The 27,109-nt window shown below is 38.7% G+C and overlaps 1 protein-coding gene across 1 annotated transcript in view; it reads left to right on the top strand.

Moving 5' to 3' along the window:
• Positions 1 to 27,109, top strand: part of CERS6 (ceramide synthase 6) — a 139,039-nt gene that overhangs the window by 74,815 nt on the left and 37,115 nt on the right. The window contains exon 5 of the mRNA XM_067298538.1: positions 24,981 to 25,031. Coding sequence (XP_067154639.1) covers positions 24,981 to 25,031 — 51 coding nt within the window. The remainder of the gene's footprint in view (positions 1 to 24,980; positions 25,032 to 27,109) is intronic.

Genomic DNA, 27,109 nt, shown 5'->3' with positions numbered 1-27,109 from the left:
TTGGTCTCAGCTGGATGGATAAAAACTGTCAAAGTCAGTGGAAAGACATTTGGTGACTTAGGGGGACATTGGATTTGGGTCTCCAGGGCTCTTGGAGTTTTTGAAATGAGAACCAAGTCATCTGCACAAAGGCTCTCCCTAGAACACTAGGCTTTGCCTCTTTTGTAGTCTTTCCATTGGCTCTTCCTTTTCCAGGCCACAAAATATTTTGACCTCTATACTGTTGTCATTCCCTACTGACCTGACCTAGTCGTCTTGCAGCCTATTGCTCCTTTGCTTTGGTGCAAATACTGTTCTTGCAAATACTCATTCCTTTTTCTTCATAACTGGCTCTTTCAAATATTCCTTCCATAGTCTGGGGGTGAAATTCACCTCTATGTGCCATGGAGCCTTTCATTTATTTAAGCACCAGTCTGAGCTAGTTCTGCGGACCTTTGCTTTGTGCTGGCCCTTTGCCTAGAGATGAATGTCACCTTTTGGATTCCTCTGAAAACACATTTCACATAGTGCCCCTGGGGCATGAATGGGTGGTACTTTGTCTTCTACCATCACCTTCCCTATTTGCTGCATATAACAGTATAAACTGCATCAGCCCAGTGGCATCAAAAGGGAGGATGTCTGCGGTGCCTTGTGTTCCACCAGACCATCCAAGGAGAAAGCTCTCTCCAGGATTCTGTGGTAAACCACCATTCTTACAAAAAATGTCATTAGGTCTCTGGTTACTTTGCAGAGCTGACAAGGTTATCTGCCTTTTTGGGAAGAGGTACCCAAATTTAATAAGCAGTAATTAGTTAGCAGACTTATCAATTCTCTTTGTTTTAGTTCTCAAAGTATAAATGAGAATGTCAGCATTGCACACATGCTGACATAAATTTATTTTTAGAATGTATTAACTAACTGTATTAAAACTGCATCTGTATTGCTACAGCATCTCACAAGAAGGAATAGGCCTAGGGTTTCTACTTTGGTTCTCACTTCCCTACAGAAGCACGTGAAAGTCAATAAAGCTGTCATTCAGAGCAATTGTGTATCTCTTAAATATGCCATGGCAAGCTTGTCTGTGTTCCTTTACTGCAGTTAATGGCTAATCTAGATAAAAAGAAATACATTAATATTAGTTCAATATTTCTGCACCCAGTAAAGCAACTTGTAACTCTTTGGAGTAGTGGTTGCGTGTGATATGATGCATCAATTCTTTTGCCTTACTATAATTGTTGAGTGCATCGCTGGAGATTTAAAGACTTTCTTCTCCCTGAAAGCTGTGTCTGTTTATAGAAATGTTCTCTTGGGTTTTGTCCTTTTCCAATGAAAGCTACATTTCTGATGCATAGTGTGAAGTCATAACAAAAGTCAAAACCTGACTTCTGTTGAACAGTATTTGCAAAAATCTCACTTCACAGGAAAAAATATCTGACACAAAGAAAGCTCTGTCTTCAAATTTTGCACTGCTGCTTCAGAACCTATTAGTTTATATGTTGACTTCTACAAATAGATCTTTGTCTTGATGGTCTCTACAAGACACCTAGAATGGGCCATTCTTGCTCAGTAAAGTTCACCATAAATTGCAGGGAAATCCTTTGGATTGGGAAGCCAGAGGATTAGCAGTAGTATGTAGTATCAGTATCCAGCCCTGGTGCTGTGTCATGGTTTTTAGCAACATAAAATGCACAAAACTCTGTAGTGCTTCCAGCCCCCTCTCCCTCCCTCTTTTTATATGGACATCAGCTGTCCACAGCCTCTGGGTCATACGACTGCAGGTCCACAGTGCTCTCCTCCACCTCCTGCCTGCTCTACCACAGAGCAGGAGCAGGAAAGCTTTATGGAGTTTGCATTGATTTTGTTCTCGGTGCCTCCTAGCTCAAGTAAGTGCTGACTTAGGGTAGTATGTTGCCAGCTTTGCCTTTATTATGATAAGAGGTCACACATTAAGTGACATTGTATGAATCAACTTCTGTTTCTTACAAGGTGTACTGTTGATGGCATATCCCATAACCCAACTTCTTTGATTATTTCCCTTTTTCTCATGGCAGAAGCAGTAAAAATGCAGCTTCTACTGTTGGTAACTGCCTTTCTTCAGTCAGCAGGTGACTTTAACTGCAGGATGCAGATTAATGGTTGGTATCTCTTATAAATATTTGCAATATAAATGAAACCCTTGCAAGGGTTACAATGAAGTGAGAGAATTAAGTGCTTCTGTCTTCTGCAAGGGAGTGAAGCAGGCAGGGTAGTTGCTTTATCACTCACAAATGAACCACACACAGAGGAAGGGCTTACAGCCTTCCAGATACTCAGCCAAGTATTGAATCACACCTACAAAATGTCTCTTAATAGATATGCATAAGAGACTAGCAGACTTCACTGAAAATTTTAATGTTTATTGTTTATTACTGTTTAGTTATCATATTAGACATTCCTCCCTTTCCCAGCTCCTGCAGGCCTTCAGCCCTTCTCTTTAGTGTCCTTCACATCAAAATAACAAGTAAATGAATATTGTGGAGCTGCAAGGTTTTAAGTTTATTAGGGATTTTGCTGTTCCTGTCTGTCACTAGAGAAGTACTTAATGACATTTTAATGTCAAAGCATCTCAAAGATGAAATTTTTGTCATTTTTTTAAATGACAAAAGTCTTTTTTTTTCAGCATTCTATGAAAAAAAATTTGCTTCTGCTTACGTTCTCTTACACTTTCAATTCTAGCATCTTATAATACCAAGTGATAGAATTGTGACATCCAAGTGATATAGTGCCATGAGAGTTTCTGCTTCCCAAAGATACTTTCTTTGTTGAAGTCTTCAAAATCAGAACTTTGTGTCATGAAAATGAAGGGTTAACTTTCCAGGTAATGAGTATATAGCAGGGGTTGAGAAACTAATGTGATTTATCTTCCCCTCCCAGTGCCCCGTAACGTTGTGTGTTTCAGAACAGGCCTTGTCCCTAGGAACGTGCTCTGCTCCCACACTAAACACAGGTCTCCCACTGAGCTCAGGGATGTAGAACTGTCCATCCTCTTCTTCAGTGTTGTGGCTAATGTACTGAATAGGTGAACTACATCACTGTAATTATGATTTGAAGTTACCTCTGTCATTTCTGTGATACTTTATAAGAAGAGGAGATCAGTATAAATGTAGTTCAGAATTCTAGCCAGTTCATTTCCTCCCTCAAATATTATCATTTTCAAGGGCGGATTTGGTGATGAAAATTATTCTAGATGAGGCAATGGACTGAGACACCAACTTTCAAAGAGAAAGTGAAGCTTTCTTTCATTACTCGTTGCCTGCTCCATTACACGCCATTTTCCATGGCAGATTTATATGATTTGGGGCTAAAGATTGAGTGGTCAAACACAAAAACCTTTAAATCCAAAATATTCCCCTTCCCGAATATTTCTGTTCACCATAGAAATGCTTCACTTCCGCTGTCCTTGGCAAAATGACAAATTCTGGATGTGATCATCCCATCTCAGTTTTCAAGCTTCAGAAAGAGATGTTTATCAAACCTAGCTACATTTTGACAATATAGACTGAAGCCAGTCCTTTCACCTCATTGCTTCAGTGGTTCATCTGAAGTGAAGCCCAATTAAAATTGCTATGTATTTCTTTTTAAAAGATCGTGAGATTCTTGCCACAGAGTAAATGTTTACTTTGACTGATTTTTTAAAATTTGGCTATTTGACACATTTTTCATAACTTTTTTTTTTTAACCCATTTCCATGTTTGTCCTTTTTAAATTAAGTGGTGAAATAAGGTCCCAACATGGTATTTAATATTATGGACGGTAGAGAACATAAATGCTTAGAATATGTGGTTTTTTTCTTACGAGGTCTATTTTTACTCCCTCGTTAGCTAAGAGTGAAGACAATGATAACAAATTACCTACTACAACACCAGTGTTCTTCTGTGGGCTGTACCAGAGCAATAGTTGTACTGAAAAAATTTTCATCTTTGTAGATGATTCATGACAAGATAATGCTAGGTACTGACTTAGCAGAGCTATGACCAGGTTCATCTGTGATGTGATTACATTGGCTCTTATACAGGGTGTTTGGCTTCAAATGTCATCATCAGTGTGAAGTATGATTACGAAATAATGATACATCCCTAGGTCTTCGCAGGAGTCAGCGCAGTATTCTGCATGCCCAGAAGAGCGCTAGGGTAATAAATGTACTGCAGCATTCTTCATACCTTTATAAACCACTAAAATTTGAAGCGAAAAAGAGAAGATAACTGATTTTATATCCACTCTGATCTTGTATATGCAAATTTTTCCCTTTTTTGTCTGCAGCTGAGATTTTTCAGCTTGTTGCTGCAGTTTGTTCAGTTTGCATGTCTACTAAACGTTCCCTTGCAGAACATCACGCCAGTAATGATGCCAAGAAAACATTAAGTTCCAGTGACATGAAACTAACTGTTTTACTTATCGCTAACATAGGAACAAGATAAAGTTTTTTTGCTTCAGCAATATTCACAATGAAATCAATGGCAGATTGGTTCGTTATTAGTTAAAGGTCTGATTGTGCTCCCATTAAATTCCAGTGGTAATATTACCATTAGCTTCAGTGATAAAGAAACAGAATGAAGAATTCAGGATTTGCTTGTTTTATATAGCTTGGTCCTTGGTGTTAGGCAGTAGCTGTATAATTCTGTAGAATGAAAAAGCTTTAAAAATATCGGAAAATAAAGCTTCTCTAGAGGGAGATGACATTTGGTGACTTTTTGCATTCATTTTCCTTCCATCCGTTGCCCCTGAGAGTTACAAACTTGCAAAAGATCATGAATTCACCTCTGTGGGAGTCTTGGGAAGTCTGCTTTGAGACTTGGGAATCTGAAGCTGCATGTGGGTATCCTACCGGAAAAAGGACCATCTGCCTGGATGAATGAATCACTTTTGACTTGCTTTTTCTCAAATTCAGTCTTGAAGAAAGCTGATGATAGGAGGATGCTGTGGCTGTGTTAAAAAACACCAGGTGTAACAAGCTTCCATTTTTTGTGCAGCTGATTGAATGGCAGATTTTTATCTCGATTCCTAAGGAACAATCCCTGTACAACAGAACCATTTGGCTGAATCTGTTAATTGTTTAATAGAAAGTGCTAGTGGTGCAAATATGTTTCAAAACAACAGGAAAGCCATACTGGAGTGTAAATTTGACCTCCCAAACCTACTGAAGTCACATAAATGTCTGAAAGATAGCTGGAGAAATATAACATGTCTTCTTCCCTGTGTAGCATGAAAAATCCAGGCAGAATGCTGTTTCCTCTGTGATAATAGTTCCTCTTTTTTGAAACTGTAGGATGTTCCAAAAGAAGAGAATGAAACACTTGTGTGTGAGTTAACCACTGAGTTAGCCAGTTACTGTGTGACAGCGTGAAATGGTCTGTTAGTGCCCTGAAGTTTCTGTGCACATGTAAAGAGAGCCTGGCTTCCTAATGCTTTTTTGCAAGTGAGGATGCTCCATTTTGCTACTTAGCTGAATTGGCTGCATTCTTTGCCTTTTTTGGAATAGAGTAACATCAGCAGTACATGCAGATGTGACAGTCTTGGGAGATTAGTATAACATTTGTTAATGCCATTTTGGATTGCTTATATTCAAGAATTTTAAAGCCTAAAATCAGACCATCTGCATTTGAAATGTATCAAATTTGTCACTTCGCATTGCGATGACTGGTATTTGACACTGTTTTTGTAATATGGTTCTGCATCTCTTGACTATGGAGAATGTTAATCTCTGAAGAAGTAAATAGGTTGGTGATACCCACAGCTGAAGAGTAAACATGCTCATAAAACTGTTGTATTTGGGGAAATGAGGCTTTTCTGTGATGAAGATTCTGACTTCATATCCCTGCAGGAAAAAAGTCAAAGCTGGGACACAGGAATGAAGTGATGTTTAGCTGGAGTGGTATCCCATTTGACATTTTGTTTTTTGCAGTTTTCGTCTATTCATCTTTCTGTTAATTTTTCAGCTATTTGGGTATGAAACTCTTTAATAGCTTCACTGCATGCTGTGTCCTGCATTTATTTTATCATCTTCAGTTTTCTTCAGAACAACATGAGGTCTGTTCTGAGTATTATCAGATGTTAGGTGTCATCAAATATGTTGTTATTTTGGGGGGTTTTTTAAGTTGTTAAATAAAACAATTTTGAAAACACTAACAGGCGCTTCCTCCATGAAGGAAACGTGTCTTTATTTTCTAGTCACTAAGCTGATAAGTTGGAGATAGCTTACTTTAATCAGATGCAGGACCTAACAAAATGCAACTGCTGCCACTCTGTTTGCTCTGGTTAGTCATGATAAGAGGTTTTGAAGGACCTCAGAGAGGCAGTGGGCTCAGCAGCATCGCAGATGGGACACATCTCTTAAATGCTTCTGGATGTTTGACAAGGACAGCCGCACCAAACCTGGAGAAGCGTGATCTAGTCTTGTGAAGCGGTGAAGTTCCAAGCTTTAGTTCATATTGAAAGTAAACATACCATATGCATTTGGGGAAGATTAGCAATAAAATTGCAGGATGCAATGGAAAGTTTGAATTGAAACTTTGGAAATTAGACTGATAAAACAGGATAAGCCTGTTTTATGAGCTGGGGCTTTAAAACTCTGTAGAGCCAGAACCAATTAGTAAATTGTAGCCCGATTTTTCCAGAGGGCTAGTTGCTTGTAGAGCCTTTGGCTTAGTGGTGCTCAGTCTGTGGAAAACTAAGTCACTTTTTTTCTCTCAGTTAATTTTGCTATAATCTCTGATTTGAAATCTGAATTTCTTCAGAATGGTTATTTCATTCACCAGACAAGAAACACTTCTCAGCTGCAAGTGCTGGTCAAGAGTAATATAACACTATATTGAAATGCAACAGCCTCTCTTACACTAAAACAAAAGCTCTTATATTATGTTTAGGTAGATATAAAATGCACATGTGTATGGTTCTATCTACACCTAGATCATAGAGGGCAATATATTGAAAATGCATTATGTGTGCCTGCAAAGTTGTATTTTTGTTCCCTAGCTGCAAACTCTGAATGTGTAGAATAAGTGATATATAAATTAGAAAAGCCAAAAACAAAAATGCAGGTATGTAATTAATGCAGGATGGATGTACATAAATAATATACATTTTTTGCTGCAAGAGATAGTAGAGGAATTGTATTTTTTCCTAATAGATGCTAATTAACATGGCTAATTTAAATTACTGTGGTAACATTGAAGACAGTCTGTCTTAATAGATATTTCGCTTTTTTTATACAAATTGTTTATCAGTTTGAATGCTGATAAGAATTTTGGTTGATACAAACTGAAATGTAGTGATGAGCCAAGCAGCACATGAATATGAGCAATACAGAAAGCCATGGGTTAGATTTTTGTCTCTATTTGATTATTTTCCTAGGCATGGTTGAGTAAGGAATATTACTTCTTTCTGAATATCTGGGAATGTGTCCCAGCCCTATCATGCCAAGGAAAAGTGAGTACATGAAACGGGGCAGTAGTGTGCCACCAGTTTAAAAATCAGGCACTTTTTTATCTGACAGGAAGAATTTCTGGGCAGGACACAATTGTGAGTAGACTCGAGTAGATGAATTAAGCTCAAGAAGGTGGAAGAGGAGGAGAAATATTCCTGGCTGGGACCCAGAGTGGTGGCAGATTGTTGTTGCCAGAGTGACAGCAGATACTGAATGCTTTGCACTTCCTGAGGTGTGTTTGGTGTTGCTTGTTCAGAGGATCGAAAGGGTAGAACGTGTGTGGGTAGAGGAAGTGTGGATAGAAAGCGAGCTCTGCAAGAGGGAAGACTGGCGCTCGCTGGCGGGGTGTAGAGGAAGGACCAACAAAATTTTCTGCAGTCTGTCTTTTGCTGATAACTGCCTTAACTTTCTGAGTGTTCTTCTGTAGTCTGTTGCTGTGAAGAGTATCATCGTTCAGATTTGCTTTTGCACTAATTTCAAAACCTCACATTCTTTCCCAAAGAAGCACTCTGTGGCCATCTGTTCTCTTTGACCTTTAAAGACAACATTTCCATGTGGCATTGTCGCCAGCCGGAGTTTTCTCTGTGTCCTACTCATCTGTGTCTCAGGACTGCTTGCTTATGCTTTGAAGTCTTTTGGCCAAAATAACGTTATAACTCGTGTGCTTCCTGTAAAGAAGGAGTTAGTATTAATGTAAAATCACTACTGTACTGCTGTGTGCACTTCTACCATTAAATCTTCTTTTCTTTAAATGCAAACTCTCTTTAAAAGACAAACAAATAAAAACCATATTCTGGCAGTATTATCTCAGATTATCTCAGAGTCATCTCTACTGTTGGAAAATAAAGGTTGAAATGAGTGACTGTTCCTATTTTAAAGAGCAAGTATGTTTTCTTTACTATAAATGACTTATTTCACTGTTCTCTGTTCACCTGTTTCTTTCTCAGCCATATATGGCCTCAGCAGGCTTGAGGGATGCTCAGTATAAATTACAAACGCTTCCCAACACTGACTCATAAAGCAACTTAATTCTGTCACAGATTACTTTGTCTAATAAACAAGGAAGGTTCTAATTTCACAGGTGCATGTGAGTCTTTTCTGACACTATGGTGCTATTTTTTTCTTAACCGTTCCCATGAGAACTGGGTTATATCTCTATAGAGCAGTGCATAGTACAGATTTGGCTGGTTACTTGTTTGTTTCTCTCTTTTCCTAATCCAGTTTGTGGATGAAACTTGAAAAGGATGACTGATCTTGGAAAGGCTCATGTGAATGAGATCACCAGTGGTTTCCACCTGCTATACAGAATTTGTTTTCTAGTGTCTTCATCTCAAGACTGGCCATGGAAATCTCGAAATTTTTTTTTCTTGTCTCTCTGAAGATGAGTTGTTAGGAAGAGGCACAGCTTTATCGTTGTGGTCCTCTTGGAAAGGATGGTTTGGCTTTGTGTCCTGTTTCTTCTCCATGGTCAGTTCTTTGTTCTGTTTTGTACAGCCCTGAGCGTGTTTGTCCTGGGAGTGGCAGGACCATTTGGGGAAGAGACTTAATTTTATAAGGACTCTCATCTTTCCTTTTCTTCTATAATCCCCAGCTATTTCTTTTTTCAGTGTTTTCTCCTTTTATTACTTTTTGTCAGATCATTGCACTGCTTCTCCCCCCTTCTTAACCTGACCTTATTATTTTGGGGAGTGGATTTGGGAATCCTATATATCTGTGAGTTATAACATATTCTTGTGAACTACAGAGAGGCTGCCTGTTTCATTCCTCTCTTTCCTCCATCATTTTGCCATGAACATATTACCCAGTATCAACACATTTTCCCTAAGAGAGACAGATAGGAATGACCTTGCTTTAGCTCTCAATGTCAGTAGTGTTTCAGCAGAAGCACATCAAGGTCCCTAATCTTTCTGGAGGTTATTTGTTCCTTCCAGTTCTCTAAAAAATGAAGAGAACAAATCTGAGGAGACTTATCTTTGTACATTGCAGTTTCCAAAGTGCTAGTGAGAACAGGGGTACTTCAGACTCTTCTTTACTGAGATCATACCCTGTAGCCTAGAGGTTCAGTAAAACAAGTGTCAGCTGGTATTGTGATTGATTGGCTCTTAATGTGGTGAGGAAGCAATCCAAGGTGCAGATTCTTTGAAGCCAGCTGGTCTTTCTCAGGTGTCCAGCAGCTCTTCACTATAATCACACTATAGGAGATGCACACTGTAGCTTTTTCAAAAGCCTCATGCTGGTTGCAATGTTTTATTGAATCCTATTTTTAAGAATGGTTTTGAAGTCATCTTGTCAGCTTCATGACAGAGCAGTTGTGTTGCAACAAAGGTGGTGATTGCATCTTCAAAGAGCTGTTCAGATACTCAAGTGCAGCATGACTGTGAATGGTTTTCTTTTCCTAATGTCACTGATTCTATCTACATATTGCTGAAAAGGATTCTGTTTAGATTGATGACCAGTTTCAAAGTTAATATTTTAACTGCTTTGCTTATTTGGGAAGCTGTACCATATCTGGTTAGTGTGTTCACTAAGTTGTGATACTGTGAGGTTTGCACTAAAATAAAGCTTCTAGAAAAGGAGAAGATTGCTGACTATGCTTTTAAGCAAGTTTATGTCACTCCTTCAGTTGGTGTTGGATTGAGGGATGAAAAAATAAATGTAAAATAATTTTGGAAATGATCCTGTTGGAAATGAAACCCACAGTGGCAGTGTGCTGTAAACATTCTGTCCTGTGGCTCATATATTGTTGTAAATTAGGCTACAGGAAAATAATTGTAAGTATATATTCTTATAGTATGTATAGGTATGTACTAACTGGTATGTAATGCTGATACCATGGTATCAGCATGCTTCCCCAAAGCCGTATGATTACAAGTATGATAGCTCAGAAACTTCTTGTTGAATAGGAACCCTTGAACTGTGAGATCACTCTGGCAGGATTCTTGTACAGGGTCGTCTTCTCCTTCCTGCCAGCTGAATTGACTGCTTCCTATACTGACCCGTGAGCAGCGCTTGATTTCTGCAACCAACAAATAAGGTGTCAAGTGTGTTTATTTGGACTTTTGGATTTTTGTTTAGCTCATGAAATTATCTTTTCAAAATATTTCAAAATAAAGGTCATGCTGCAGTTTAAATGGGGTTTTAGTAGGAAAAATAATGATTTTGTTCTGGAGGAAATAACAAAAAAGTTTGAATGCAAAGATGAATAATTTCAAATTCTTCGTACAAGTCTGGCACTGCAAAGAGAACACCCTTCATGGGGGCTTTTGGCTACTACCATCATTAGGAATAAAGAATAAATTTATTTTTCATAGCTATTGCGATGGGAATTGTAAAAGAACATCATTCCTGCTTACAGTACTGACAACAACTCTTCCCACTGGAAGCTATTCAACTCCAAGGCCACCTGTGTTAGCAGAAGTCCCCAAACCAGCAATTGGTGCCTGTGGCACTTTTTTAACTTTTTAGGTTGATGTTACTATAAAGATTCATCACAGATATAAATCATTTTTGGAGAATCTGAATTGCATTAGAAAAAATCTGCTGCAAAACACCAGCAGCTGCCAATCTGAAAAAGAAGTTTATATTGGTATTGGACAGCAGTAATTGTGTCTGCTTCCTCTCCAGGACAAGAGGACAAGTATCAAAACCTATTGTAAGATGAATAGTAAACAGAAATTTTAGTTTAGTTTGTGCTTAGCTTTAGAACACCTAAAAAATTCAATGGTAACAGAATATGTTTCTGGCCAAAATTCCTTTGGTTTATATAAAGCAATGCTGCAGACGAATTTGGTCTAGCATTCAGGGATTAGGTACCAATCCTACAGGCCTAACTGAGTATGTCCAATGCTCTCAACACTTTTGGTCTTTCTAGCAGTGGAATAGAGTTGATTCTGTTGTAAAAGTTTCTCAGCTATTGCAAAGTTATTCATAGAACATGTTGCATGTTATGTATATGGTTTGGAGCAGAAAAAAACCGAGCTGGATCAGAATGGTCAGCATTTCATTTTTCACTGTCACTTCCATTCCTGTTGCTGCACCTGTTGTATCTACTTTTTCATGAAGTTAATGCTTCTGGTTATTTTGCAGAATGGAACAATACAAGAAATACAGTATCTTAAATAGTCACACTGCTGTTTGGAATACATATGACAGTCTGATTCTTAGAATGACATTAAGCAGACTGGGCTTAATCTGTTCTGGTTTTAGAACTGAGGAACCAAAACATGAGTTTGTGAAATTTCTGCCACCTTTGTTTATATCAGAACTGATGGTAGAAAATAATGGTGTGACAAGGATTAGAAGCATGAGGATTTCTTCAAAGCCCTTGCAGTTGCCTTCTCTCTTTCTCATTCACTCTTGGATTATTTGGAGCAGACATTTAGTTTAGACACATATCTAGATTTTGAGAGCTGCCAGGCAAACAACTGTGAGTCCGTATCTGTTGTGAGGCTTCCTTCCCGTGTTATAGCTGAAAGGTTGTTGTTATATCTGTTATTGAAACTGCATAATTACTTTTGTTATTCACCAAGTTAATCAGCCTGAAATGGCAGAAATACTCGCATTTAAATGAAGAATGTCAGAGGCCACTCTGGAGCCCTTTTAAAACAATGTTTGGTATTTGGTGGTTTACTGTGCTATTACGAGAGGGCTAATGTGATATGTATGCCAGTCTGGAAGGAAATGAAGCCTGCCTTTGGCTGGTTATACTTGCTGTAAAATTGTTTTGGACTCTGTGTGCTTTTCTTGATTCTTTCTTTAATTGGAAAACAAATTGCTCAGTGTCTGTAAGTGGTGAAAGTTGTTAAGCTAAAATAATTTTGGATGTTAAAATCCAATCTCTCATTGCTTTCCCTGAAAGTAAGACTGAGCATTAGGTGCTAAATCAAACAATGTCTGATTCACTGTGCAAGCAAGAAAGAGCAATTGTGCCAGAGGGATCCCGAAGGATGCAGTTGTGAAAAAGGGAAACGGCATATTACACCTCAAAATAAGTATTGTGAGTGGAAAGGGTTTCCAGTAAGACCAAAGTTAAATTCCATCTATGGAAAAGGAATTTATTGCAGATAATTCTTCAGAAAGAAAATAAATATGGTTGAGGGCATTTAGTAGAGATAAACAGAGTGCTTTGGACATCTGAGATTTAAATCATGAATCGTGCTGTGAGAAAGATCAAAGTCAGTGGAGAGACTGAATTTCAGATGACTCTAGCACTTCAGTGTACATCAACAAGGAAGAAAAATGCATTTTGGAATATGAGAATTCTTAAGAGAAGGTCAGTCTGCATTGGAAATAATTTATTGTGTAAGCTGCTTGAAGTTAAGATAATCAACTGGATCAGGCAAAAGAGGACAAAGCTAAGTGAGGTGGCAGAATTTATTTGTGGCTGAAAGAAAATAGAGGGTTGTTGAAAGAAACAAGCAAATGAATATCCATAATATCCCTAATTCAGTAATAGAACACTGGCAACAGGACTTTCAGATGCAGACAATGAGGATAAGCACAGGGAAAAAAAGCAACACACTAATTTAAAATATATCTAGAATGGATTTCACTTTATCTGCTTGGAATTCAGCTGGGAATATTTAATAACCACTGACAACAGTGTAGTAAGTAAATGCTCTCTAATTAATCTGGTCTTTGGAGAGTTAAGCTTGTGCTGAGCCATACACAGGGTCTTTAATATTTGACATAGTACTGTTGCTCTGGCCAGTGAAACAGGGGCTGTCAGACCTTATGTCCTTCTGTGGACAGGTTGTCGGCTTTGATGTCACCACAGTAGTTATGCTCCTGGCGGCTCAACTTTCTGAATGATGTGAATTGTTCAGTGTCATATGTATAAAAATGGCAGAGCTAGAGGGAATACTTCCAAAGTGTTTCACTGGACAGTTTTATGATAAAAGTAGTTTTAATTCATCTGGAAACTAAGGTAGCTCATTCAAACCTAAATTCAAAGTATTTTCAGCAGTGCTCCTCTATTGCCAGGAGTCAAAGATCTTTCATATTTTGCTGTTCAGATGAATGAAGCAGTCATATTTTCCACAGTTAAACTTTAGCACTTGGTATGTTTGATATATTAGAGCAGGTTAATAATTGTCTGATCGATTCTTCAAATTGCATTAATGAATTGAACTCATTCACTAGTGAGGCAGTGGCTAGGAGGAAGATAGCTGTATCTTCATTTAATTTAGTGTAACCTTTAGAACAATGTGTATTTTTACACTATAAAAGCCACGAGTCGTAACTCTGCTTCACTTAACTCTAAAAGCAGTAAGGAAAAGAAGCTTGCCAGTTAAGCAGATACGTTATCAGTAATTCAGTGACCATTTTTTATTCAAATTATATTCCCTTCAGGTTACATATTTCTTACAGGCTTCTCATTTTTCCTGCCTGCTGATAGTCGCAGCTATTGGCTGTTGAATAATGACAAAAGTTAACATGGGGAAACATTGCTTTAAGTTCAAATATTACTCATTTTTGTTTCTGATTTTTAATTGCTGTTTTCTTATATACAACTTAAATAAGAAGTTTCATGAGGGGTTTTAGATTTTTCCCCACGATTTATAGACTCAAGAAAGTAAGGAAGCAAACCCCTACCCTTTCCCATTACTCTGTTTGCTGTGCCCAAAACTTAAGTTTATTGTTTTATACCAAAACTGTATATTAGTTTGCCCTTATAGAACATCAGCATTGTTCCTCTGCTTCAGCCACTTTTCTTATAGCTATTTGTGTTAGTAAATGAATTAAAGAAAAAACAAATGATGTCTGAGCAGATCCAGTGGTGGGATGACAAATGGCAGCAAGAAAAGGTTTGTATCTGGGCACTACCCGAGTGGGAGGTGGAAAACCAAGAGGAAAGAGATGAGAAAGTTTATGTAGGTTTAGCCAGAATAATTTCCCAAATCTCAAAAATGTGGCCATTTTCCTTTACTGTAGTGAAGTAAATGTTATCCCAACCATTGGCTCAGAACTGAGCAGAAAGCGATTCCTCGCTCTCTGTATTGTTATATTAAAATTAAAGTTGTCCCCCACTCTCCCCTATTCTGTTAGAGAAAATATGGTATGAGACAGATTTTCTCACTGGTCTTTCTCTAGGCAGTGCTTAGAAGCTGTGGCATTATTAAATACACCAAGACATAGCTTAGTGAAGGCAACTTCACCCCCAAGGGTGAGTTGCCCTGATATGACATACATGCATTAGCCTCAGAAAAACGCGACAGTTACAGGGGAGGCAAGGAGGTGAAGAGGCTACTTTAGTCTGTCCTTACCTTTTTGTTGCTTGGGTACTGCCACATTTTTGCTGTGCCCAGTGCCTGAAATGCACTGGCGGTGGTCCTTATGCAGTGATGGTCCCATTGGTGTGGCTGGAGATAGGGTGCTCTCACCCTGCCTGTTCCTGCGATCTCTCTGGAAGGAGCTCTGCTCCTTCAGTCATCTTGTGGAGTTTTATTGTGTTTCTGTATTTAGAAGCAAATTTGGTAAGTAAGCCAGTCGTTTTCTCGGGATTTTAGTGGCAGTAGTGAGAGGAGTTCACTAGCAAAAGGTTTCCTCACCACCCACCCATAAGGGCAGCATATGACTCAAACATGTACACTTTTGTCTGTCTGGGGCTGAATCTTATCCCTGTGAATTATATTTCATATAAAAAAAATCTGCAGTTGCAAAATCTCAATTTTCAGACTTTCAGGAATGATTTTGAGACCTTGATGCAGTATGCATATACTAAGCTACAGAAAAATGCAGCATTTGCAGGAGTGGAAAGTAGAGGATTTTTTTGCTTTGTTTTTTTGTATACAAGTTTTTTCCAGTAGGCAATGTAGGATCATAAATATCACTATATTAAACATCTGATTTTGTGCCTGACATTGTACCTCCACGTCACTCAGGACGAAGTTGTTGTTGTTTTGTTGTTTTTTAAATTGACTCTGTCTCCCTCTGTGGGCCATATGCAGTAGTGGGGCACGTTATATGTCAGTAAAGCAAGCCATGGTGACACAGTGCATCCTGCAAAGGAAAGATCATCTGGGATTTCCAACGGGCAATTTCAGTAGTATGCGCTAAGAAGCAGCGGACACTTTCCTTCTACAAGTGGGAAGGAAATCATCAGCTTGTCAGAAGTAGTCAGATGTACTCTTCTGGCAAAACAGCTACAGGTAGTAGCTGTAATTACATAAAGTAAATATATAATGATGAGTTTAATTATTAACTACTTTCATGTATGCCTCTGAATAGCTGTAATATCAGACTACAGAATGCTGGAAAACCTGGGGCTTTGTTAAAGTTACATGCGTAAGCAAACAGAGAGTGTTCTTGAGTGGCTCAGTTCTGCAGCAGTCTCAGAGCATTGCACTGCTACCAGGGGTGAACTGGTGTGTGTTGCTTTTTGTTCTTGTTTTTGTTTGTTTGTTTGTTTGTTTGTTTTTAACTCTCTCTTGGAATTTTTCCTGGTCTCTTAAATAAATGATAATTTTATACAACTCAAACTTTCATAGCAAGGTATGGTTCTCTAAGCATAAATCTCAACACTATCTTTTTAGGAAGTAGTTGCAAACCTACAGTTTATAGCTGCATGTTGTCTTTCTTAATAAAATAATTTCACAAATAACCTCCAAGATGTAAATATCTGGGTTAAATGGTGTGGTCTGGCTTTGTAATCGAAAAATACAAGGCAGCTATAAAGCTAATGGGTTTACAGTCGCTTTGCTTCACCAAAGCGTTATCAAGCATCTGGAGTGCTCTGCTGAATGCGTCCATTATCTTTTTATACAATCTTCTTAATATGCTGATAGAATGACTTCAAAATACATTGAGTACTGTCACTAGGAAATCTGTTACCCACCAACAAACAGGAACGTTAGCCAGGCTTGTGCAACACTTACAGATCTTCAGCTGTCATATATAAACCTATAAACTGCCATAACACCACAGACTGCCCAACTTGTTCATGACAAAAAAATCATTAAAGAATTTATTCCTATTGCACATGAAAACAAAAGTTTTAAATAGTTTTGTTTAATGTGAAGCAAGTAGCAGAAGTATCAGAACAAGAAGGTACTCAAATGAGAGCAAGTTGTTTGATGACTGGATGTAGTAAGAGGAGAAGAGAATTTGGAAATGCAGCTGGCTGGCTGCTAAAAGCCTGTTGAGGAGATGCTACATTTACCAGCTTCTCAGACTGGCGAATTCTTCAATCCTCAAAGCATGCTAGCGTTCGCTTGAGCACTTCTGAGTGTCAGCTCGGAGAAATGGTGCAGTCTCCTGATGGTGCCCCTCCCTTCCTCTCCACCCTTAGCTAGATATTAGGACCATTCCAGATGCTCTAGAATTATGTTCCTTTTGCCATCTTTGTTTTAGATTCCTGGAGACTGATTTTGCGTATCATTTGGAAGGTGAAATTATGCATTTATCAGTACAAGACATAAACACTGCAAGAGATCTGTGTATATCATATTTTTAGGCAGAAAAGTTGTATGTATGTGATGGAGTGAGCTTGCTCTGCCCTTCCAGATAGAAATCACTTTATGTAAATAAATCCAAATTTGAATTCATATTTTTTCTAAAAATATTTTTGCACACACACACATGTTTGCATTTGAAATGTCAAGTGCATCTTTCAGTGAATGTGAACAATTCACCTTCTTCCCATTAGTGGAAGTATCATTTTTAATTATATTTGGGAGTGAGAAGTGCAGATTGCTGAGAGGAAAAGCTGAGCGCTCTACCTTCCAAAAGCTTTTTTTCCCCCCAACACCTTGTTTCTGCAGACACAAAGCACTAAACTCTAGAGAAGTAGCAGTCCTATGAAGCCTTATGATGGCTTGCTTAGTCATTAACATATGAGAAGAGAAGCTCAGGAGATTCATAGGCAATGTGTCATATTGTCTTCACTTAGGCTGTGAGCTGTGCCAAGAAATATGAATGTTTGCTTGGGTCTCTGAAGGGTTTATGAAAATGCTGTTCATGGTGTGAGAAGCAATTGCATCCCAAACCAAATCACAAGTCACTGGAAAGAAGAGCATGTAGAAGCTGATGCAGAATATTAGCTGTGGATTTGTTTTGCTGAATTCTCTTTGTTCCCAGCATGGTGTTTTGTCAGTACCTAATGGTTTTGTGGATAGTGGAAAACATATTTAGTTGTGATGTGTAGGTGGTTAAATACCGATGTTTGTGGAGGATACGTTTATTCCTATACTGTTTTCTGAGGGCTCCACAGTTCATCCTGCCATAAATAATACCAGCCTGTATGGTTGGCATTATTTACTACTAAGGTTGTGACATAAATGCCTGTCACAGAAGATCATTGGAGACTTGAAAATGCCTGATGTAATATTTAAATGGGTGAGATTTGGTATGAGAAATACTTAAGTAGTAGCAAAACAGCATGAGATGATTTTAACATGATTCAGATTCTGTCTTATCTAGGGTGATTTGGGGGGAAGATGACAAGAGAAAAACATTTCTAGGTGATCAGAGAGAGTTTCTGAGACATCTTAAATCCACTGCTCCAATGTTAGTCCATGGAGGTTAGACAAACTTAGTGGAAGACTATAGAAAATTTGAAAAGCTGACACAATGTTCTGGTTGTTCCCTTCATAAACCTACTAAAAAATAATGGAAAATGAGGAAGAGGGGTTTGGGGGTTTTTTTCTTTCCAACCAGAGGAACTTTTCTGAGATGGGTCTCTCATGGTTTCCCCGGACTTTACTGGACACTCACTCGTCTGAGATGTTTGACATACAGGAGGAAGATGTAAACATGGGTTTCCTGCTTGCCAATTTAAAGGTTCTTGGTTTTGTTTTACAATAGAAGAGAAACATATTCTGAAAGCTTAGAGTTTTATAGGGTGGGGAAAAATTGTTCCCACCTTGTCTTGTAAACTTATCAGCAGAAGTAGCAAAAGCTATATAAACTGTATAACTAAGATAATTGATTCTTAATAAGGCAGGCTTCTAGCCCTACATGGATAAAAACACAGTCCCATTTTAATGTGGCTAGGAGAGCATATAAGCTGTGCCCCTGGTTTCAAGTGTTAGCTCAGTGGGTGTAACTAAGCATGGTTTTAATTTCATTTTGCTGCAATAACGATGAAGTAACAGTGCAGTATTTTCTCAGCATTTCTTGGCACTTTTTATTTAGTTGAAGCAGTGCTTGGAATATGTTAAGAGAGCTAATAAAGATAGTCATAATGACTAAAGGACATGGATTACAACTCAACTTATTTTGCTTATTTTAAAATAATACATCAATGTGGAGATTATAAATTGCATTAGCAAGGAAGACATTCTTATATTCTTTTATTGTTTTTTCCTTCTGAACAGCCTGTATCTGGTTCAGCTTTGACTTGTTTTACAGCAATTAATATATAGGAGATTTTCTATAGCTAAGAGAAAAGACTTTCAGTTCATTTGTACATTGTACGCAGAAGCAAATATTTCTTCGGTACATGATTCCCTGAAGAGAGAAAGGTTGCCGTAGTCTACACTAATATAGATCCCTATTAAGCCAAGAAAGAAGATGGGGAAGGAAACCCAAGGTCACTGTGGAATTTGCATCTAAGAGATGTACTGTCTGAAAAGTCTCTTCATTTTACCATAAAAGGGTGGAATCATTTTTACACTAGAACACAGAGCTCCAGGGGTGGGAAACTACAGAAGGATGCTTTGTGCGCTGCCATGGTAATCTGACTTTCTTTCTAATGTCAGCAGCCATTCAGCATACCATGCCAAGAGGATGCAGGTGTTGTAGAAAGGGGGGGGAAAAAAGAAAAAAAAAAGACAGCAATTGAAGTAATTCCCCTCTAAGCGAGTACTTATTCAAACCAGTGATGTGCAAGAGAAATGTTCATTAATATATTGAATAAGAAAAAATTGCTGCAATTCCTAGCCTTAATTGGAGGGAAAAAAATGAACATTGAGATACTATTTAATTTAAGCATGTAGAAGAAGAAATGCAAAAAAAAAAAGCTTGTTAATTGTAAGTAATTGTCCTTCCACTGATGTTATGAAGGGTGCTGTTCACTAAAAACCTGTAATTTTCAATTCCTGTATAATAAAAAAGAGGTGGAAAGTGTTACATACGTTTATATTTTGCAGTCAACAGAAAAGCTGTAGTCTTCGCCCCTGCCTCTCATGTTACAATTGCACTCTTACATAGATAAACTAAATTTTACAATACTGTGAAGTGTACATCCACATGAACGGGAGATAGTATTCTGTCTAGGATGAGAGAATGCAGCTGCTGTGGAAGAAAAGAGGAAATTACGCTTATGTATCAGATGGTGCGTGTTAGGTCTAGGGATAAGTACAAACCGCACAGCATTTTGGGGGCTGAGTAAACCCCATTCAAGGGGAAGCCTTCTGGCCTCAGTTGTACAACTTGTTCCCATGAGGAACAACAACCTGTTCTAACATAATGAAATGAAAGTAGTGATACAAACACAGCAAGTCATCTAAGCATGTATCTGCCTATTTTAAACAAGAGTGAGGTGAGTAGAATGTTGCCAGAAGTATTTATTATCTTGACTTTAATTAATGCTACTAATTTCTCTTGCATTTAATATTACTTATATCTATTGAAGACAAATTGTGTATGAACTCTATCCAAATTTAGTATCCAAGATAAATAAAATCTCATCATTTTGAGATTTTAGAGCAGTGAGAATATTTTCAGTGAATGCTCAGAATTTCTATATTATGGTGGATTTTTTGTTTTAAAGGATCAACTGTTTTCTAAGTTCAGAAGGTTTAAATCTCTTCTGGACTGAAAATGTCACATTTTTGTTTCAAAATGTGTTTTGTGGTGTAAACAGGCTTTCATGAGAAGTGAGGATTCTGTGTTATAAAGTTCCTGAATTTTTGCATCCTGTATTCTGATAAAAACAGCAGGCAGATTGTATTTATTTATCTGCTGGAAAACTCAGTGAAGTTTTTTATTATTATTAATATTTATCTGGGATCTTAGAACCCTTTTGGGTGTTACAACATGTGCATGTGGTCAGGAACAGATCAGGTGCGTTCTAGCTCTATCTAGTGCTCCAAACTGCTAGGGCAGAAGCTACTCTGTAGAGATCTGGGTTTTGCTGTCATGAGGCTTAATGATGTACATCTGGAGCTGTTTCTTTGACATGCTATTATTTGTTTCAAGTTTAAGGATAACAAAAAGAAAGCCAAATGCCAGCAACACTGTCTGCATTTTTTGCGCGTTTCTTATTTATGTCATACTTCCAAGTTTGAACATATATTACGGGGCACAGCAGCACCAATGTTGGTGTATACAACCTGTGTAGTTGTGTTTCTAGTTGTGCTGGGTACAAGTACAGATACAGCAACTTGCAACGAGGTGAACTGTGGAAGTAACTTTAGCTGCACTAAAGCAGTCACTTTGCAAAATTGTGTGACCTACACTGTAAGTTGCCTGGAGATATATATATATATTGTTTTTTAATTTGAAGACACCACCTCTTGTATAACACGTTCATGGAACTCACGTATACCCATAAAATGCCTGATATACGCATACCTGATGGTTGGCTGGCTTACAGTATGGGAAGGTACTTGCTCATGGCATGTACGTTTCTTGTCTGTGTCTTTGAGAATCTAGTCTACAGGGTCTGTGTTTCCTGTGCTCAGTTGGTTCTGCTGGGTACATATGGATAAGAAAGGAGTATTCTTGATTATTACTATATGATGAACCAAAATCTAACTTGTTATTTTAAAATGATACTTCACCAGATGCATTTTTTGCCTCTCTAATAAAATACTCACAAAAGTACCTTTCAGACAACTTACTGCCCAGGGAGCAGATCACAAATAGAAGTTTTTTTATTATACTGCCTTTTTTCCCATTTACTATCAGAACTAACCTTTGTTTCACATACTAGATGTTAACAGCACTTTGAGCAAAACATGCAAATTTTCATTGCTTTGGGGCTTCTGAAAGTCAGGGCCCAATTAGAAACTTTTTCTAAAGATAACTGCATAGGACAACGGATACAAAACAAACTGAGGCTTCTGGCTAGTGTGCAGGCATCTCAGATCATTTGTTCAGTTTTTTTAAAAATCCTCAGTCGTTCCCTTATCTCAAGAGAAGTTTTTTCTGAAGTTCTTTAAAATTATTCCCTTTAATCATAGAGTTCAAAAGAGGTTTGATGGAGCTTTTGACAGATATTTCTGTAAGGAAAGTAAAAGAATAGAGATTTATTCTTTAATACTGTAAATGACAGCAGATTCAACAGCTGTTTATCATCCTTCACTGTCATAGATGCTGCACTGATTAGGCACCGCACCAAAGTGCGGTAAAGCTTAAGTTTCCATCTGAACTCTGTCATGTCATATAAGGGAAGATTTCAACATTGTAGGGCTGGTGCTTTGTGCCTGACAAAATTGATACTGAAGTTTTTAGTATTCCATTTCCAGTTTAAGAATGCCATTTTGTTTTCTGGTTCTTTGCATTTCCTCTCTTCTCCCCGCTCCTTATGCTCCCCTCCCCTCATGTTCCCCTCTTCCCTAAACATCATCTTTCCAGTTTACTTCTTGTTCTTGATATTTGGATATTCAGTGGGCAGTGGAAACAGTAGCACACCTCTTATGTTTATCCAGAAAGAGTCTGTTTTAAAGCCAAATCACTGACCCTTGTTTCACTGTCCATCATGGGAGTATTCAGGGAGAGCTGAGCATATCCTGTGAGCTTATGCAGGGCTCAGCTGAGCCCCGAGAATGTCAGTATTAAGTGCTTTCTGACTAATTCACCCCTTACCAGTGTGTCTAGGTGTTACATTACAGTCTGTGTGGGTATTTGTAGGATCCTCTCCTTCCTGCTGAAGCCTGTGGAGAGTACTCCACAGTTGTGAGGTTCACAGAGGACTAAACAAGATGCTCATTGCTTCAACTACAACCTTGGTCTTCATGGAAAAGTTAGGGTCAGTCTAGGGCTAAATTTATTGTGGAGATCAGAGAGGAAGGCTGTGCTTAAACCAAGTGCTCTTTCTCTGCCTCTTCGCTGAAGTCCTCCAGGGCAACTGTAACCTACATCCCCTTATACTACAGCAGTTGGAGCCAGCTCCAAGTAGCTAGTGCAAGGGGAGAGAAGGAGAACTGGGGACGACACAGGGTAAGAAGATAGTGCAGATCCCCTGCTTTTTTAGCCACCGTTGCCCACCTGTTGCCCCTGTAGGATCCAATAGGCTTCCAAGCAGCATCGGAGAAGCATTGTTTGAGATGGCAGCACGGCCTTCTGAGCATTGTGTGGCTCAGAAGAGGCAGATGTTCTGCACTGTGTTGGTCTCTGAGACTTAATGCATATATTATGTTGTCTATCAGTTTGTGGTATCCTTTCAGGCTTTGTGGTAAATCTGTAAGGGCTTCTCCAATGGAGCCTGTTTTATTTAGTGTTCAGCATTTTAATTGCACATAGACCTCTGCATCTGCAGCTCCTATAGCAGGCATTTCTCTGAAGAAACCATAAGATGTCATAATATTTGAAAGAGAAAAATGAGCATTTTTTGCTAGCACCTGTAATTTAGGTAGGAAAATAATTGGGTAGGAAGCATCTCTTATCTCTAGTTGAATCTGATATGAAAGACAGTTACAGCTTTTCAAACCTGGCTAAAACTATGAATTATCCTACAATATTTGGATGGCTCTAATTTAGGCATCTGCCAGACAGAAATATTTTAAGTTCTGTATATCAGTAACACTTGTAGAGGAGCTGTGTCTGTTTCCAAAGACCTTTTTCATTGCATTCACTTAGCACAGTAACTACTGTGGAGATGTTTGAACCAATGAATTGCTTGCATTAAATAATTTTTCTTAATAGAGAGAAGGAGAAGTTTGAATGAACTTTTATCATTCTTTCAGCTATCTTCTGAGTGGCATATTAGAAGCTCCAGGAAACCTCTTATTTGTAGATGTTGGTATACAGCTGTGCTTATTATAAGTATTATTCCTGTCCACTTCAGGAGTATTGGAGATGTGTATGTGTTTCTTTTATTTTATTTTACTTTCCATGTGAAGGACGCATTCAAAAAAAAAAACAGAAAGAGCCCTTAGTGCTCATATTACATCACTGCTAACCAACAAAGACTGTAGGGACATTCTATGAGACAAATCGTATTTAGAGCTCTTTCTTTAAGTTGGGAATGAGATGTAATCCTGACTAGTGTTTATACTGTCTCTCTTCATGGTGCAGATCCTTCCTATTTATAACAACTGTACTAGCTTGATTCTCAACTTGGGGCTTCAAACCCCAGAGCAACATTCCACTTAATGTTCATTTTGTTTGGTTTGACACTCACACATAATATTTTGCATGAGTTTGTTACTATGCTTTGCCTAAGCTGGACTGCTCCACCTGATGGTGAAATCAAGATAACACTCTCTCCTGCATAAAGGATTCATTTGAAAAAAATATAATCTTAGTGGAAACACTTAATGCTATAAGGGTATGTATGTCTTAATCCAGGACACCTGCTAACAGTGTTCTGCACCCTTTATACTTGGATGTAGAGCAGCTGAGGGTTTGTCAAGGAGTTTCACAGAGACCTTGAATCCACAGTTTTCTTTCATGTTTCTAGTGAGATCCTTTGGCTGTAGAGATGTGCTTATGCGCATCTCAAAATGCAAATGCTGCCAGAACCCGAGATGCAGCTGTGCTTTGCAAGACAAGAGTATCTAAAAGGAGTCCTTCCTGCTCATGCACAAAAAAGGAAGTACGGCTATTCTGGTTGCTGTTGATTTGGCCATGTTCTTATTGCCCATTGCAGAAATATTTAATGGTGGAAGATGTGGGGTAGAAGGGCTTGCCCATATGGTATTTTCTATCTAGGGTCCATTCAGTTGCACAGAAAAGCACATAAATTGTGTGCATGCAACAAAAAGCCAGGAAGTGCAACAGAGCTGCATATCGCCAAGGATCTTACTCTCACATCTTCTAGTTTGCCCAACTTTTTGCAGTGAAAGAGTATATGAGTGTCTTGCATGATGCTACAGTAAGTTTGTCTGTGGCACCTTTCATGTTGCCCTGAGATACCAGAGTATTCCGTGTGATAGCAAAGTCTATCATCTCTGAACAGTCATGTCTCCAGCCAGGAAAGCAAAAGACATGATTTGTCCTCTGGAGAGGATATGACTGGGATTAAGTACTGTATGGAAGGGTCCTTATATGTTAGAGTATATGCAAGGGAAGTTCTTGCTAAATATTTGAGCAGTCTAGGGCCAAGATTTTCAGTGCTGTTGAGAAGGCAATGTGAGATCTAACCACCTGGGCACAAGTGGGTTGGTGTTCAGCCTACACTCCTGTGAAATATATTCATGTAAGATCATGCTGCACTAAATGAAAACCTCTGTCAATGGGCAGGTTGATCTAATACATACTGTGAAACTTTGATGAATATACTTCTTGTATTCAGCTCTCCTGGCCTTTAGAAGAAAGTGCAAATACTAAGCTGTTCCTATGGTTTTGCCTTTCACTTGTATTAACCATGTACACCTACATTGCCCAGAATAGTTTGTACAGAACTTTTTTTTTTTTTCTCTCTCTCTCTCAGACACCCTGGCTCTGGAATACCAGACAGTGCTGGAATGGGTATCCAAATCAGGTAAAAGTTATAGTGCTGTCTAAAAACAAACGTGCCACCTCTGTAGAGCTGTTTTTATTATGGGGGAGCTTTGTGTAAATATCAGACATCTTTAATGGGTTGCTCAGAAGCATTTAATAATATTGTTAGGTGCTCCCCTTCTTGCTCAAGTTCAAGACAGGAAGTGTGAACAACAGCTATCCCACCTATTTTGACATGAAGCTCAGGGTCTGAAAATGGCAAACTGTGAAATCTAACTATGAGAGCAGACATAGGCAACAGTGGTAGAACAGTCATTTTTTACAAAGTTCTAGGAGCATGTTGAAAGTTTTAGCAAAGCCAGAGATTCAGCAGATTGGGAAAAGGTGGTATAGTTCTCATAAACCAGGAGACATTAAGAATTTCAGATTTAAGATTGTTATGCTGCATATAAGGTGAAAATCCCTGGCAGTTCGTGTGATTGTAGAGGAGACTGAAGAGAGAAGGTGGTTTTCTCTGTTAAGGTGCTTGAACAAGGACTATCCAGTCCTGGCCTCAAAGAAGCTGAAAACAAAAATGCTAAGGAGGTTAAAATTAACAAGAGAATTAAGAATGGTGTCAAGCCTTTGTTTTTAGTGGTGTCTGTATTTTCACTGATTCAAAAACATCAGTCTTAGTCTCTGTTCTAGGTCAAATTATTTGTCCCTGTTATAGATCAAATTATATGACTTAACTTCAAAGTCAACTCATTCATTTTACTCATTTATCTGCTTTAGTAAGGAGGGGAATGCCACTGTTAAAGAAAAATGCCCTTTCAGGTTGTGTCCTGCTGCACTCATTCCCTCTCCCTCTCCTACAGAAACAGTTTGCTCGAGTCTGAAATTTGCTTTCCTTAAAAAGATCTTCAGGAGAACAATAGCATTATACTTACTCTTTGCTAAGACTATTGGTGAGCACTGCTGAGGTTTTAACTCATTCTATGGGTAGTTAATCTGAGCCCAAATTCTGGCAGTCTTTCACAGCAGCACAGTAGCTCCAAGAGCATACCAGGATTGCAATAATACCAAGAATAACTGTAGCTCCACAACTCTGGGAACTGTTCTCTGGCAGAGGAGGAGGGAGAAGCGGAGAAATTTTGTCCGTCATTATCTGGTTGAACAGGGGTTCCCAAAGTTTGCATACCCAAGAGCTTTGAGAAACATCTTCTGCACTTTCCCTCAGGTCATACAATTGGACATAGTTGTTAAGTTATGGAATGTGTCTAAACAGAGCTACCAACCTGCTATAAAAGATTTAGTATATTTTTGAGAAACAATAACTTTTGATCTCTGAGGTGGCTGCACTACTGACTCATTTTGCCTCTTGGTTTGATAGAACTTTCAATGTGGCTTTTGTGAGGATCAGTAAATTAATTAAATGCTACCTTTTTTTACTATTAATAATAATAATAAGCCCATTAAAGAAAAAGTATCATTATGTTTATGGCATAGGAATGGGCTTTGGAAACCCTTTCAGGAACTTCAGGAACTTTCAGGGACTTCAACCACCCCGATATCTGCTGGAAAGACAACACAGCTAGGCACAAACAGTCCTGGAGGTTCCTGCAGAGCATTGGTGACAACTTCTTGACACAGGTGGTGGAGGAGCCAAGGAGGAGAGGTGTGCTGCTGGACCTCGTACTAACAAACAAAGAAGGACTGGTGGAAGATGTGAAGGTTGGGGGCTGCCTTGGCTGCAGTGACCATGAGATGGTGGAGTTCAGGATCCTGCGAGGAGGCAGCAGGGCACCAAGTAGGATCGCAACCCTGGACTTCAGGAGAGCAAACTTTGGCCTCTTCAGGGACCTACTTGGAGGAATCCCATGGGTGAGGGCCCTAGAAGGAAGGGGTGTTCAAGAGAGCTGGTTAATATTCAAACATCACCTCCTCCAGGCTCAAGAGCAGTGCATCCCTATGAGTAGGAAGTCAAGCAAAGGAGGCAGGAGACCTGCATGGATGAGCAAGGAGCTCCTGGCAAAACTCAACCAGAAGAAGGAAGTCTACAGAAAGTGGAAAGGGGGACAGGCCACTTGGGAGGAATATAGGAATGTTGTGAGAGTATGCAGGGATGCAACGAGGAAG

The sequence above is a fragment of the Apteryx mantelli genome, chromosome 6 (genome assembly GCF_036417845.1).
Source record: "Apteryx mantelli isolate bAptMan1 chromosome 6, bAptMan1.hap1, whole genome shotgun sequence".
Taxonomy (NCBI): Eukaryota; Metazoa; Chordata; class Aves; order Apterygiformes; family Apterygidae; genus Apteryx; species Apteryx mantelli.
This window is presented reverse-complemented; position numbering and strand designations above follow the sequence as displayed.